At 43.7% G+C, this 16,454-nt stretch overlaps 1 protein-coding gene across 2 annotated transcripts in view; it reads right to left on the reverse strand.

Annotated features, from left to right (window-relative positions):
* Positions 1-1,456: 1,456 nt before the first annotated feature.
* Positions 1,457-16,454, reverse strand: part of Rhbdd1 (rhomboid domain containing 1) — a 127,448-nt gene continuing 112,450 nt past the window's right edge. The window contains exons 7-8 of one of the 2 annotated variants that reach the window (XR_010043482.1): positions 7,194-7,297; positions 1,457-3,569 (exon numbers count right to left, since the gene is read on the reverse strand). Coding sequence is in view for 1 of the 2 variants with exons in the window: in XM_063237231.1 (XP_063093301.1) it covers positions 3,496-3,569 (74 nt within the window). In the remaining variant the exon portion in view is untranslated. The remainder of the gene's footprint in view (positions 3,570-7,193; positions 7,298-16,454) is intronic. The other variant, XM_063237231.1, reaches the window with a different exon arrangement.

Consider the following 16,454-nt stretch of genomic DNA (forward strand, 5'->3'; position numbering starts at 1 on the left):
TTCCATGAGACCCACAGGGCGCAGCAGGTCTGATGTTCCAGGGTCAGTCAGGGCTGTGGTCAGGGCAAGGGAGAGAAAAGGGCTGTTCCAGGTACAAGGCCAGTGTGAAAAGGCCTTGCCATCAGGAGCGCTCCCAGCCAGGCAGGGGAGCCGCTGAGCAGCTCTGCCTCGTGTACACGCGCAGAGGGCCAAAGGCCATGGGGGCCCCACTGCGGAGGCTCAGGACTCTGACCTTTATCCTTGGGTGATAGACACCCAGTAGAAGGTATCTGAAATGATGAGTGACACTGCACAAGGATTTTGGACGCTGACCCTGGCAATGTTATGCAGAATTGAGTGAAGCATGTTTTAAGTGCTGAGCACAGAACAGAGACTTAAAGGTCTTTCGGAGTCTGTGATTTTACATGGGAGAGAGAAAGTCAGAAAGAGCAAGAGCGAGTGAGAGAATGAATTAGGAAGTGACTGCACTGCTCTGTGGAAAGAGAAAGGGAGAAACGATTCATTTTAAATGACTTTCTGGTATCAGGGACTGAATCCAAGGCCTTGTGCCTGACAGCAATTCCCTACCTTTATTCTTTGAGACAGTGTCTCACTGAGCTGCTTGAGCCTGGGGTCACCACATTCAGCTGCATCATGAGGCTCTAAAGGGCATCCAGGCCGCACTGCCACCCCTTCCCTTCCCTAACTAGGGGCCACTGTGGGGGTCGTCGCACTCCTGGAGCAGAAAGCAGAATTTGCACCAAATGGACACACTGTCGCCAACTACTGAATCTGCCTGTTTGCTGTGTAGTTGGAGCTTTAGGAGCAGGCCTTTAAAGAGGCCCAAACTTATTAAATACAACTTGGAACCACGGGCTGTACATGCAGGGTGAGAAGAGCAAGCGACTGCAGCTACTCCTGCTCTGAGACTCTGAAGAGATCCGGACTAAGACTTTCTTAAACTGACTGGCCACACTCAACTCTGCAAACGGTGCATAGCAGACAATCCAGATATGACTGCTACACAAAGAAAACGAATTAAAAATCAGCTCTCAGCGCTTATTCCTATCAGACATAATTAGTCTAGCGCATTTGCTTTTGTCTGCTTTCCTTGAGTCAGTTTTAGTTCATTGGCAGAGTGTGGAGATTCCTTGCTGGAGGGGGTGAAAGGACACTGAACACAATAAGCAGGGGTTACAGGCAAGCCCAGTGACTGAGCTAAATAATTTTAAGCATTTCCAGAATATCTTAATTGTTGTATAAAAATAACTGATTTATAACTAAAATGACTTCTTTTAAGGATGTGGCGATATTCCCCTCCATGAATAAGGCATGCCTATATTACAGTGTAGCATTCAAAAGTTGATTCCAGTGTCTCGGTATTTGGTCACACAAAAAAAGGAGGTACCACTACTGGACTCACACACACACACACACACACACACACACACACACGCATAAAAAAAACACATCTATGTATTAGTGATTTGACTTTTAATGCAACTGAAAAAACATTCTGGTGGAAAACTAGTATTTAATGAGTCCTGACCACAAGTCTTCAGGTGGTAAAGCGGGGAGACAGGAGCAGTATGAGAAGATAAATGAGGTCACCCACAGCCCTCACTCCCATGCCTTCTAGGCACGTCTTGGTGTAGTTACACATTAATGATAATGATAACATTATAGCATTTCCATGTGCTAGGAAAAGAAAGTGGTAAGAAAGTGGTACTTCTGACTGAGGAAATGGCAGTCAAATGTATAGTTTGAGGGAGGGGCTTGAAATATTTGGGCTTGGACATGTAAAATACGCTTAAAGCGAGCAAACTCACAAGTACAACTCATATTACCAATAATTTAGCTTTGTATCAATTATGAATGAATCCAGGGAGCTCAGGGATCACTATGGCAGCCAGTGGGTCAGGGTATCCCCAACTCTGCTGGTTTTCTTACCTTATTTATAAGAAAATCAAAGCCTTCCCCATATACATGCAGATTAGGAACATAACTGGACACATAACTGCAAGTCATTACACTTCAAATCTGTCAAATGCATAAAAGAAAACCTGCGAAGGAGGTACCTCCACACTGTTAAACCTGGGTACCTTTCGCCGATAGGAATACAGGTAATTTTAAAATTTCGTATGTATTTATTTGTATTTTTGTTTATATTGTGAATTTTCTTAATGGATATAGAATACTTATTTTTAAATCTGTTTCACTGGTTATTTCTTGATTTTTTATACAAATCTGTTTTCCTGACTTCAAAAGTAATACATACCCACATTTTTAAAAAACAGCTTACAAAACTGTAAAAAAGTCTCACGTACTCTACCCCGAGAGATGGCCTCTGTTAACGTCTGGGGTATTTCCTTCCAGACTCTTGCTTCACACAGGCAGAAAGGATATACCTCACTTTCACAGTCACAAAGCTACATATAAGTGACAGATGAATCGAAAGAGAAAGGTCATTTTCTGCCTCTTTGTCTCTTAAGAAGAAGTATCTCCATAACAGTGAGACATTAGTGATGTTTTGGCTCTGTCCCTTTATTCCTGAAACACAAGCACCAGGAAATGCCCCAGATGACTCAGACAGATAATCTGTGTATTGTAACACTGCAGGGCCCCAGGGCATGTTGCGGACCCTTGTGCAGGACAGACAGCTGTGACAGTGGTCAGTTAAAAGGCACTTTAGGAGGGGAAAACATACTTCTTGCAAGGAGGATTTCTGGCCACCGGTCTTTGCTCTGCTGTGCATGTGGTGCCTGCTGCTGCCCTGGTAAATGACACGCTCCACCATCCAGAAATCTCATGGCCTCTGCAGGGGCAACTGCTGCACCCAACTGCTGGTGTCACCTGCTGGCTAATGCAGTACGTTGGCCTCTTCCCCACCTTGGGTCTTTCTTGTGCCTCGGCAGTAAAGTGTTCTCTGGGCGAAGTAAGGTGAGAGCAAGCAAGTACACTGTGTGAGGAGCCGGATGCCTGGGTGGAGAACAGAACACACACTGGGAAAGCAGCCGTGGTGTCTTCCCGAGCAGTCCCATGGCAATGTGCCAGGGGGACTCGGGCACGGGGCCTCCCCTCCTGCCAAGCCAGGCATCCAGTGCTCTGGGCTCCATGAGGGTCTGAACTCGCTAACCCTAACCCCCATCGTGAAAGTCTCGGTCTTCAAAATGAAAACAAGGTGCAGGCACCCGAGTGGGAGGCAGTAAAGCAGTGTGGGAACTGGTCCCGACCTGAGGAAGTGGTCTTCCATTTGGGATGCAGAATCAGGCCGAGACTGGCCACACCCAGAAAGCTGTGAGCTGCTTTCAACAAACCTGGCACTCGAGTCTGGATTCCCAGGGCCCACAGCGTGAGGGTCCAGCACAGATATGCACAGTAGGGGACAGGAACGGGGTGCTCTGCTTTTGTTTAAAGCCAATTAGAGGCTTGAGGAGTGAACCCCATGGGCAACCATGACACAAACTGGACCGTGCCTTCCCGGGAGGCCGTGCCACCTCACTGGCCATCAAGTTCTTAAAGCTGCTGTCTCCTCATGTCTTCCGGCGAGAGATGAAACCCGTAGGGCGGTGGGCTATTTCTGGTATTTCCTGTGGGGAGAAGCAAAAGGAAAGTCAAACCCTCCCTATCGGTGGTTTTGACATCTACAAGGCACTGTGTAATCCTAGGATTTCAAGAGCAGAGGGGGGAAAAGCAATCACTTCGATGTCATCTGCATTTTAACATGAAAAGAGTAAATAATAAACATATTTCTACTTCAGCTGTCAATTCTAAATTTTAGTATCAAGAAAATACTTCTAGTGTGGTTCTGTCTATGAACTTAATTTGACTCAGGACTTAACTGGATTTGCTGTTCCTTGATAATTCTTCCTTCCTCCATGCTCCATCATTTGCATCGTTTAATCTTCTGTAATGTCTCAGGGGCTCAGGGTTCTAACCTGCTGCCCCAGCCCCACACCAGCATCACACCTGCGTTGCACCGACCGTGGTTCAGGTCAGGCCAGGGGCAGCGCGGGCCACTGCGGCAGGCGGGGGCTGTACCCAGGCCTAAGCAGCCAGGCAGAAGTACAGGCGCAATATCTTAAGGTCATACGAAGCAACATCGAAATCATTATGGGAAAGGACTGCAGACACACTGAAAACACAGTTTGTAGTAATATAAGCACTCCAGCCACTGTATAAACAACTCTCCCAGGAGTCCTGGAGAGTAATAAGGAAGGAAACGCATGGTTCTTGCTGGCAAGGAATTGGTGACCCACACAAAACAAAAGGGCTTCCCTGTCTTCCACACAAGGCAGGTGGTAGATGCACCCCTGCGGCCTGGGCAAGCACCCGTTTAAAGCACATGGAACAAAAAGGACACATGTGTCCACTCTGCTGGCTCTGCACCCCCTGTTAATTTGCCCTGAGCATCCTCCTCCCACGGCCATATCCATCCCAAGCGCTTTACCACCTTCCTGGGGACAGCCACTGCCCTGCCGACAGTGCTACCCTCAGTTCATGTACTTCTCAACACCATCGCAGACCTCCCAGTCCCTGGCCCAGACCTCAGTACCCGCCAATGTCTAATACTCAGCACCTGCCTGTGACTTCCAAAGGGACTGGGTCCCACAGGCTCCAGCCCTCGACACTGCTGTGGTTGCCCGGGCATCTGAATCTGCCTCTCATGGTAAAGGAAGCTGTTTCATTTATGTTTATCTTGACAATGACATTTGTTAAGATTATAATGAAGAGACGTAAGAGGAAGCAGGGGAAACTAACGACACTGTTCAGTCTGCAGCTGGGAGTTCAGCTGTCATACACAGAGACACTCAAAGTGGGTGGCTACAAGGCAGTTCTTCTGTTTTGCTTTCCTATGGTTTTGGGAACCTCAACCCTCCCATAGCTCATTCTACTTTCTTGCTAAAACCAGCAGGACAGACCCCTCTTGAGTCCCTTGCAGCCTTTTCTGACCAGAACACTCGGCGAACAAGGCAGACGTTGGTTTCACACTCACTTCTGCTGGATTAACCTTCATTTCCAAGCTCTTCGCTACAGTGAAATAGCTGCCATTTCATTAACTTACATTAACAATGATATTCAACATGTTACAGGCTATAGACTTTCACCATCAAGTTTCACGAATACTGTAAGATTTTAAAAGTTTCACTGGTGCCTTAGTCACCTTCCTCATTGCCGAGAAACAGTATTTGACACTCACAGGCTAAAGGAGGAGAAGCTGACTTTGGTTCACTGTCACTGCCCAGGGCTGGCCAGCACCAGGGCAGGGGAACCAGGGCAAGGGCGCACGGGAGGAAAGCTGCTTACGTCATGGCCACCAAGAAACAGAGAGAGCAGGGACAGATATCCACTGTGCCCTTCCAGTCACCCCGCCCCCCAACCTAACCTGCCTCCCCGAGCCAGCCCTACCTCCTTCTGATTGTAGGGCAGCTATGGCACCCCCCGGCTCTACCCCTCTTCTAAAAACTATGCCTCTGGGCACATGAGGCCTCTGGGGATCACTCTCAATAGAATCCATAACAACTGGATATAGTTTTTGCCATACGTATTTATAAAGGAATTCTCTTTGATCAAGATGGTAAATGTTTTCAAATGGTAAATTCATGAATCACTAGCTTATTGTTCAAAATTGTGTTATGTGACCATATCCAAATTTGATTTTGCCTCTAACAGTTGTTTTTTAAAAAGACCATTCTTAATTGCATCCCTGAGTGCAGGCCAGTGTTTGACACCCTGTCCCAGATGGGCAGGGAGCACATTAGAACAAGCTGGGGGCAGAGTCAGAAACTCAACGTGGCAGGCTAACTCCAGGCCACAGGGCACAAACCCAGCAAAGCTGGAAAAGCACTCAGGGTCCCAGAGGCAACCACAGTGTCCTCTGGTGTCTTCACCTCAGAGGACACTGTGGCTTCCTTTGAGAGGATTAGTATTTCCAGGAAGGGAGAGGCAGACAGCAATCACAATGGGGGCTGGGGAGGTTCCTCAGATTCAGCCCTAAGAATGAGCAGCTGGCCCCCTCGCAGGGCATCTGAGGAGAACCCGGCTGGGTGGAGAGAACACTGCCTGCTAAAGTGGAGAACTCGAGCCAAGCAAGGAACGAGCAACTTAGGTAAGCGCTCTTTCACTCGCAGAACTCTGTCCAGGGGCCGGTTTCACTTGGCTTTCATTCTCAATCTAATGATCTCTATTTGACTGAGGAGGAAACTAAGGCTCAGAGAGTGTTAGGGATACATCTAAGGCCACAAAGCTACACAAAGGGAAGCAAAACCTGAACCTAGGTCTTCGGAGTACTGCCCCACTTCTCCAATTATCATCATGCCTAAAACACTAAACATCTAAAACATTACATCCTCTCCCTGTTGCATGCTATTCCACCAAAACTCAGTGAATCGCATTTCCTCATGGATATACGGGAGCTCATGCTACTTGAAAAGGGGAAAATGGAAGGTCTGTACCAGCAGCCTTGAACCTATGACACGTGTGTCATGGGGGGCTGTCTGTATCACTGAAAGCTCTAAGGTTCACTGTCATTGGTCTGGGCTAAGCCTTCAACTCTTAAGAGATTCTGTATTATCAAAGATGTGACTCTGAAATTCCAACGTGGGTCTCCTTAAATTCCACTGGGTGCTAGAATAGTTTGGCTTTCTAGGGGCTCCAAGGACAATGTGATAATCAGTGATGCCTGATTTGAAATCAGGTCTGATCTGGCTATTTTAAGTCCTTTGGACCTTTTGCTTCTGTTAACAGCAGCTCTGCTGTCAGAGGAATGGCCGAATGGTTTCATTTCAGACTCTGAACACTGTGCTGTTCCGAAGCCTAGTATAGTTTTCAAGTGCAAAATGATCTCTGCTATTTCAAAGAGAATTTAAGAATGGGGTGTCAGCCGTTTACCTCCTGCCTGCCATGTGCACTCTGGGTCGGTCACACTGGGGCCACAGCTTTCTGGCCACCCATTCGGTCTCGGCTACGCTCTGCTTTCCAGTTCCCTGCCTTGGCACCGACTCCTTAAGCCATTTCTCATCATTTTCTTAGGGCCACGTTGTCCACCATTGCTCTCCATAATCTCCAGGGTCCTCCACAGGTGTCTCTGAAGGGGCTTATCCTGGTGTTTCTCATACAGATTCTCATTTGTTAAAACACCAAGCTGGGAACCTGGACAAGCCCCAGGTATAAAGGAAAGAGTGCTAGCAGGGAATCAGGAGCCAGCTTCCCACCTCTGCCTGGAACCAGTGGCCACACCACAGTCAAGACTTCATCTCAGCCGGCCCTGGGGCTCAGCAGACACATCCTCAGATCCTCTTGGTGTTAGTGTCCTTATCTGTAAATGGGAGCAGTAAGAGCACAGGCTTTGTGAGGATTAGGAGGGAGAATGCATATGAAACGCCTCGCTTAGAAACTTATGCAGTAGGAAATGCCTGTTAGCACCGAATGCTATGGTTTGTAATCTTAACATCAAGAACCATGTGTATCATTAACTCTGTATAAGATATATATAAAATAAAGTGACAAAACTAGTGACTTCTTGAGAGACAGAGCCCAGCCATATTTACAGACTATTTTAGTACTGTTTTGTACAGCGTGGAACTGCTAGTTACTAAACATTTGCCTTCTAGGCAACTGATATTAAAAAGGTAATGAATGATCTCTATCAAGTAGTACATTTCTGTAGCATGGAGGGGATTGTTGAGTTATGGGAAAGCTGGAGAATCTAGCCAAGATCTTTTCTTTTTCTGTTTAGTTAAATCATCCATTGAAAATTTACAGGCTTGGGTGAAATGGCCTTATTCTGAAGAATTTGGTAGAGAATATTAGTATTTATGAGACTTGCTTCTGTGTTCCTGTAAATGGAGGTCAGCCCTCAATTTTACTCCAAGAAACAGTGAGTATGCTTCAAAGAATTTCAGGAACACTGCCCAGTTTAAGACAATTTAGCTTAATTATAGTACCAGCAGTGAAGTCATAAGGCTTATTGATTTGTGGTTCTTGATGGGAAAATTTTCAGTTTTATACCTTTATGTATAATGCAGTAACCTCTGCATTTTACTGCTAAGGGAAGAGAAGCAATTTTCTCCAGATAAGAATTGCTAAAGAGTGCCATAAGTTGGCAGTCATTTTCTCTCTTGTTCGCTATCTGTGTAAATAGAGATATTTAACTTTCTGGTATTCATAGATCCTCCCCATGATCTGATTAGCATTCTGCCATTCAGAGAAATTTTACTGAAGTTACAGGATGCCATATCTTTCCCTTAAATTTAGGGAGCTAGTGAGGAAATCATGTTTAAAAAAGAAAAAGCTTTAAATAAATCACCAGCATTCTCTGAGATTTCTATTGTCAAATGAGGGCAGTAATAGGGAACCCACTGCTCTTTCAAGAATGTTTATTAGAATTCTGCGAATGGCAAAGCCTCTTGAAAGGACGGTTGCTAAGTCATTTACTGACAAAGTCCAAAGAGGCCTGGAAGAAGCCCTAGGTTTAACAATTCAGAAAGACATTCTTTGAAAAGGGGGAGGTACTTAAGGACAGTAAGATCATTTTAATACGTGAGTCATTAATTATAATATGATCTCTATCTCCCTCAAAATAGTCTGAAGTCTGAAGTCCACCTAAAACCTAACTTTCATACCAGTGAAGGCTTGTGGCTTACGGTAACTTGCAGATGTGACTTGAGAGCAAAACATTTCCATTTCCATCCCTGCAACCAATCAACTCAGTAACACTGGAATTTCCTCATTCTGAGGTGGTATCTGGACTCTTGACATGAGAAGCTTTGGAATGGAGAGCAACTTGTCCCTACTCTGCCTGCTGTGTTTTCCTCTCTCTTTCAGTTGGTCCATTCTGAGGACCTGCGACGGACACAAGCGGCTGAAAATCAGGCTGTGATCCAGTTAGCAATCTGAGTAATCCAAAGTGTGCAGTCTACTATGTCAGGTCTAGTGTTTCCTGCAATATGGACAGCATATGGTCTGACCTCTAAAATTTCCAAAAAGAAGTCAAGGAAAGATGGCATTTATTGGACATGCTTACCAGGTACCTTATTTATGACTGTCTTTCTTTCTGAAGTCTGTTACTTGATTAATTTTCATGAGTTGAATACATGAGACCACCATTCAGGTAAAAATCCAGAACATTCCTGGTACTCATAAGCACCATACCCCTCCACCAGTCACTATCCAGGAGTTCCCACTCTTATGAGTTCTAACAACACAGACTCATTTTCCCTACTTTTGTCCATAAATGGAGTCACACAAAAGGTACTGTGAGTGGCTCTATCTTACGTAATGCTTGTGAAATTCATAAATGTTGCTATATGTGGATTTTTATTCAAGTTACCCCTCCAAGTAGAACTTCGTTATGATTGAGGCTTCAAGATTTTAATTAGCTTTTAGAGATCACATGGCTGGTCTGTGGGGAAGTCAAGACACAAGCCCAGATCTTTTTGCTGTGCTCCAGACACAGAGATGTTAGCTGTCTCCTTGAACCCCAGAGTCTGTAAACTTGTAGAACATCGCTATCTGGAGACAAGATCGGTTGGAAAAACAGGAGAAACAATTTACCTTCCACCTCAGATAAGACTCACTGTAAAGAGTAAGATTTTATTTTGGACAATAAATGGAATTAGTGTCTCCTTTGACAAGGCGTAAGGTTTACCAGTAAATAATGACGTTATTATCTTTTTTTAAATAGACAACAGTTTACAGCTCCTTACAAAAACAGTCCTCCCTGCTTTTCCCACCTCAGTGTCCCAGAGAAACACACAGGAGGAAAAGCGAGCAGAAGAGACTGATCATCTCTCATAAGGAATCACTGTAATAGGAAACACGATTTTAGAACAAATGAATATAAATTTTAATGCGAAAGAACTTTTCTACTTTTTTCTCTAACTCAATCTGTCTTCGATACATTGGAAATTTTACCACTATAGCACTTTGTTTTAAGGGAGTTTTAATGAGTCTAGGAATAATTTTCAAAGATCTCTTCATACACATGTAGTGATGTTTTAGACTCTTCTAAACAGTCTTTGATCTAAAGCAGAATACCTCTGGTCAGCAATCTGTTAGTATCTCAGTTTACTGAATCATTTCAGCTGACTCTGGAAGATGAAAAGAGACAGACTCTCTCCAAGCAATTTCTTCCCTGTTCATGTTTTTTAAATTATTTTATTGCTTTTTTTTTTCCATTTCAAAATTCACCCAGGGATAGTCACTGGGTACATACATGAAAACTCTTGAACAGCCAGACATGGGATCCTTGAGAACAGAGACTGTCTTGTACTTTTGTGTTCCCACAGCCTAATACACAAGGACCCCTCAACCAGACAGAGAACATGGACACTGGCCCTGTGTGGTGGCATGGGCTTCAGGACATATTATACACTCGAAAGAGAAAACTGAAGGAAGTATATGCAATCATGTGTGTGTGTATGTGTGTGAGAGATCAAAGACACACATGTGTTTGGAAAATGCTAGATAAAGAATGAAAGTGCTTCACACTATTAAATTCTACCCTGCCCACAGAAAAATGCAGGCTTCGTGTGCCAGCCCGCTGGGAGGGGTGACTATACTACTGGGCTTCTCCTAATTTCTGGGGAAGACTCCACACCAGCGCACATTCAGTACGGCGAGGGTGTCTGTTCACCCCACTGGACCTTAGGCCTTAGGGAATTCCTATGTATAAGTTGCTGCCTGCTCTGGACTCCTTTGGATCTGGGCTCTCTGTCCCTTCTGACCTCCCTCTCCAAGTGGGGAGGAGACTTGCCACTTTCGTTTTAGGACCTCATTTTCCTCTAAGTGCTACTGTGGCATGTTATTGCGGGAAAAACAGGCAGGAAGGAATGTCTAGGGCCCTCCCCAGAGCCCAGATAGGAGTCCCATTCCCAGCTTCTGTTTCCTGATCTTGGAGTTCTCACTAAGGAAGTTTTAATGTCATTTTAGAAAAAGAAAGTGCAATGGGGGAGAGAGTATTTAAACGCTAATGAATTAAGCTAAAAACCAAAGTTATCGGTTCCTTGTAACACATGCTGGAGGCAGAGTCAGAGACAACATCCTGGCTTTTCAGCGGCTCCACTACAGGAAGCCTGAGCAAAGTCACTCTTGAAGATACTGTGAACTGAAGAGTTGCCTTGTTTGTGTCAGAGGTACTCTATTTTAGGGGTGAAAACTTGTTCAAAATGTAGGTTATTATGTTCTCCTACCAGAGATTCTTACGTAGTAAATTGTGGGTGCAGCCATGGAAGCTGCGTTTTAATACGCACTTTGGTCACACATGGTACATGAGGTCACCAGGAATACTATGGAGTGAGCTGCATCCTGACTCCATGCCAATGAGCCCTGCACAAACCACTTTCTCCATCTTGGGCTTCAGTCTCCTCATCTGTATACTGTGGCTACCTACATTTAACATAGTTTCAAATTAACCTTTTATTTTGAAATCATTCTAGATTTACAGAGAAGATGCAAAGATAATATGGACAGTTCAGTTTTCTTAATGTTAGCATCCTGCATTAATACTGGTACATCTGTCAAATCTAAGAAATTAATGTGGATCTATTACTATGAATTAAACTCCAAACTTGATTTGGATTTCATCAGGTTTTTTTTCACTTCTTTCCTTTTTTTTTTAAGGAGAAAAAGAAAAAAACAGAAAAAGGGTACAAGTAGTATAAAATTTAAAAAATAAACAGTAAGAAATCACTAGTTAATAGATTACATATTCTCATCTTAGAAATAGTTGTTCAAGTTACAAAATTGAAGCATATAAAGTGGACTTTCAAACAGTGAGAGTGCAAACAGTTTTGTTCAATGATCCAAAAACTCTGTAATATGGTTATCTATCTTATACACTTAAACATACATGCAGTTATAACCTTTAGAGCACTTTCTTTTCTTCTCTTTTGTACAATGACAATTACACATTTTGGGTTTTATTACTCCCACAGTTCTTACTACTTTTTTTGAAGAGAGTAAAACCAAATGTGACATATCAGAACAGAGTCAGTCAAATCAAAAGGATGGACATAATAATGTAAAAACAAAATATAAGGTGATCAACAATGGTTACCATACTGCCTCTTGCTATTTTAAGAATTGGCAGTTATAATAAAATTGAACTAAACAATAAAGAATAAAACCAAAGCATTGGAGACATTACAGGATTTTAAAAGAAAATAATAGTCAACCGGAATGGGCGTTATAATGATTCTTATTGTCTTCACAGTTTTGCCTATACTTTCGAACTTGATACTATCAAGCAAAGCAGAATAGAGGAAAATCAGTCAAAACAAAATGGTGAGGGCAATACAGGATTTCAAATCAAGTTAATAGGAAATCAAAGTAGGTTACTATAATGTATCCTGCTATTTTTTATTTATTTTCCTCTTAATTAAAAAAATAAGGAAAAAGTAAATAATTAAAAAAAGGGAGGACTGAGATAAAAGAGGGCATAACAACAGAACAGCGCAAGTCAAAAATAACCATTTAAGCAAAATAGTGTTTCACCGCAAGATATCCTGACATAAAAATAGTTACCATAGTGTCTCTTTCCTTGAAATCTTTGAGTATAACTTCGTATACTGTAGCACCAAACATATCAAGACACTATAAAACCATTCAAGAGAATGACATTATTTATTTATTTTATCGGTACCGGGGATCGAACTCACGACTGCCTGCTTGTAAGGCAGGTGCTTATGCCGCTGAGCTAAATCGCCAGCCCCAAGAGAATAACATTATTACAGGGTATTTAGAACCAATTAACAGAAAATGAACAATGGTTTCTGTATAATCTCCTTGTCTATAAAAGTTTTTACTTATATTGTCATATATAATAAAATCCAATAAGATACAATCTGTTAAGACCGATGGAGACAGAAGAATACACGTTTGATGGGACTTCAAAACAAGATGATACTAAATTAGCACTAGCTATTATGATGTCTTTTCTCCAAAATTGCTGTTCCTATCTTCCGATCTTCTCTGCCTCATTTCTGTTGAGCTCTTTTTCTGTCGTTTGTTGTCAGTTTGTCTTCTTCATTTCGCTTTCTGCTCCATTCCCTGTGGCCTCTCTGCCACTATTTCTGGAATCTTGGTATTTTCCTTTTTTAGAATATCCTGCAATATTCTCTGTAAAGTTGAATTGGTGGTTGCAAATTCCCCCAGTTCCTCTTTATCCTGGAAGCACCTTGTTTTTCTATCAATTTCTAGGGACAGTTGTGTAGGATATATCAATCTTGGCTGGAGGTTATTATCTTTCAAAGCTTGAATTATTTCTCCCCACGCTCTTCGTGATTTGATGGTTTGTGCCAAGAAGTCTGCTGTAATTCTGATGGGTGTTCCCTTGTAAGTGATCTGTTTCTTGTCTCTGATGGCTTTTAATATTCTGTTCTTATATAGGATTTCTGGAATTTTGATTATTATATGCCTGGGTGTAGCTCTGTTTGGGTTGTAGGTGGCTAGGGTCCTGTATGCCTCATATATCTGAGTATCTTTACCATTTGCTAAATTAGGGAAATTCTCTTGGATTATTTCTGTGAATAGCTTTTGTAGTCTACCTGTTTGTGTCCCTACTTCTTCTTTTATGTTCTTCTTAAGTTATAGATCCTCTTATCATCATCTAGCCTTTGTATTGTTGCTGTTTGGTTTTTTGTTATTTTAAGAAGTTTTCCATTTCATGCTCCCATATTACAAATCTGCCCTCCAGTTCAGATAATCTATCCTTAGTTTCTTTCAAGCTGTTATGCCAGTTTTCCATAGAGCTTTTAGTTTCCTGGTAATCTCTTTGAACCTCCTTTACGTACTCTATGTTTTCTCTATTTTCTCCATCAAACAATTCTCCACTTTTTTTCTGTTCTTCCATTCCACCATCTGTTTTTTCTTGGGCAATGCTTAGCATTTCTCTAACTATTCTGCTTATGTCTTGCTTCAGGTCATTGATAACTTCATTCCTGAACTCGTCTATGAGGCTCTAGAGATAGCGCTTTATGTCTATTGATGCCGTGTCTGCTATTGCGTGTTTCTCAGGATTGGGGGCCGAGGACCCTTTCTTGTTCCTCCCTCTTCCCATATTTTTTGTTGCTTTTATACAAGCGAATATAGGAGGCCCAGTTTCTTTCTTTGTCGGTTACAGTTTGTTTGAATTGTGCTGGCTAGGTGTTCCCGCCCACTGCAGTGTACTAGGGAGACAGAGACCTGGGAGGCCTATGCTGGGCCCACCCCTCCAGGTCAACCTACCGAAGGCTTCACTGCTAGGGTGCACCTCCAGGCTCTGGGACCTGGTTTCGGCTAGCCTACTGGGTCTTAGTCAGCGGTGTCATGCAGGCCAGGCACTCCCCACCAATCCCGCTTGAGAGGGGAATATGTGACTGACGTCACTGCAACAACCTGTTCCAGCTAGTCTGCCCAGTCCCAGTATGTCCTTTGCTGAAGTCTCCTACTCTATGGAAGGGTCCCTGATCCGCTCACTCACCGCAGGTCGATGCAGGGCTCCCCGCTAGTCCCGCTCTCAACTCCATTCACTGCTTCCCACTCTCAGAGCTTTCGCGCCTCTCTCCTTGCCGCACTGATTGGGATGCAGCAGCGGCTGCAGGAAATTCAAATCGTAGCTTCCAGTGGCGCAGGGTCCAGCTTCCGCACTGAGACCTTATCTGTTCCTGTTATACCACTGGGATTGCGTTTCCAGTTGGTTTCTCTTAGTTTAGTTCGTTCCTGGGTTGGCAAAGTATATCTCCCCTTGCTTAGGATTTCTCGCCTGGCACCATTCCTGGATTTTAAGTGCAGTTTCTCAGAGAGCCTCCAAAGCTGCTGCTATCTATCCGCCATGTTCTCCCGGAAGTCTTCCTTTTTCTTTTTTATCTATTGCAGCATCCAATCCAGGAGACCCCAGTACAATTAGTTATCACATCTCCTTAGTCTCTTAGTTTCTTGGTCCTTTCTCACCTTCCATGACACTGATTTCCATGAGTAAAAGTGACTTCGGTTTGTCTGATGTCTGGAGCATGGGTTCTGGTAAAGAATACTACAGAAGTGCCCTTATGGCAGAGCAGTGGAACATGGTATCAACGTGAGTCATCACTGGTGATGCTAAACTTGAGCACTTGGTTAGGTAAATTTCTGCACTTTAAATTTTTAAGAAATGAGTTCTAAGGGAGTAAAGTTCTGGCTCCTGCCATGAAGTCGCTGGATAAACTGGAAAGAGTGGGGCTGGGCATGGTGAACAGGCCCTGTCACATTTTTTTGCTGTTCATGGCTATTGGGAGAATGGAGAGGTACAGCCATCCTTCACCTTTGTGGGCCCCAGTTCCACGAATTTCAGGTGAAGTGGTTCTCCAGCAGGAGACTGAGTCTGAATCACTGAGTGGGCTTCTGGTTTGATGGGTTCACCATGGAGCCTGGCATCTCTGCATCTCTGCATCACTGTATCTCTGCTGTACTCCTAGGTGATGCCAGCCTTCGAGAAGCAGAGACTTTTCTTTTAATTGAAAACATCCACCTGGGGTTTAATTCCAGTATTTGCATTTGCCAGCAGGTGGAACCAGAGGCCTATGACACTGACTTTGCTCAAGAAAACTAGGACAAATTCCAGTCAACAAAGCATTCCGCATTGTAAGCAGAATCAGGGTTATTGTGAAACAGATGGGCTCTACAGAAGCTGCTGCACTGAATATTACAGAGTTGTTTATTGTCTAGATGGCCTGAAACCCAGGAGTGTTTGCCAGCATCTAGCAGTTTCTATGTCATATCAGAATTCTCCCTGAGCAAGGAAAGACAAGGCACTGGGAGAGACACAGACATGAATATGGATATGGATATGGATATTTTAACCAGTCTCGCATTCAGAATTTACCCTTGTTATTGTGCATACCACTTTGTGGTGCTGAGTGTTTTCACAGGAATGATTTGTGACTGCCTTACCTCTCTAAGTCCAAATCAAAAAGCTAGATAGATCCAGTAATAACAAAATCAACCTGGCTGCAAGAATATTAAAATGATTTAAGCCTAATGCAAGTGGTTCTATCTACTCTCACTCCAAGTCCTACTTCTCTGTCCCTGGCCTGACTCTTCTGCTTCAGGCTCTTCATCTTGTGCTTCTCTAGCAGAACATGGCAAGGGGAGAAGAGAGGAGGGCTGCCAACCTCTCCCTCTCACTGCGTCTGTCATCTAAGGACAGCCAGCGCTTTGACTTGGCGGTTTCTTTGGCCTGGCGCCGGGACAATGTGCAAAAATGATCCAGTTATGACAGCGTTAAGATCACCCCAGGGACAAAAGACAAACTCACTCCTGGGCCCTTAACCTATTACTCAAAAGTCAGGATTTGAGACTACTTGTGAGGCAGTCAGGGACTTAAAAGTAGTTTTTGCTAAAAACTCTGACTCTCTACTTGGGCCTACAAGGGCCTAACAGATAACTAACAATAAATAAAGCCTGACCTTCATGTTGTGAAACTCTGGGTCCAGTCTTCCTCAGCTCTGCAGACAGGCACA

The sequence above is a fragment of the Cavia porcellus genome, unplaced genomic scaffold (assembly GCF_034190915.1).
Source record: "Cavia porcellus strain 051 isolate PalLab524CR breed Dunkin Hartley unplaced genomic scaffold, mCavPor4.1 scaffold_26, whole genome shotgun sequence".
NCBI classification, from domain to species: Eukaryota; Metazoa; Chordata; class Mammalia; order Rodentia; family Caviidae; genus Cavia; species Cavia porcellus.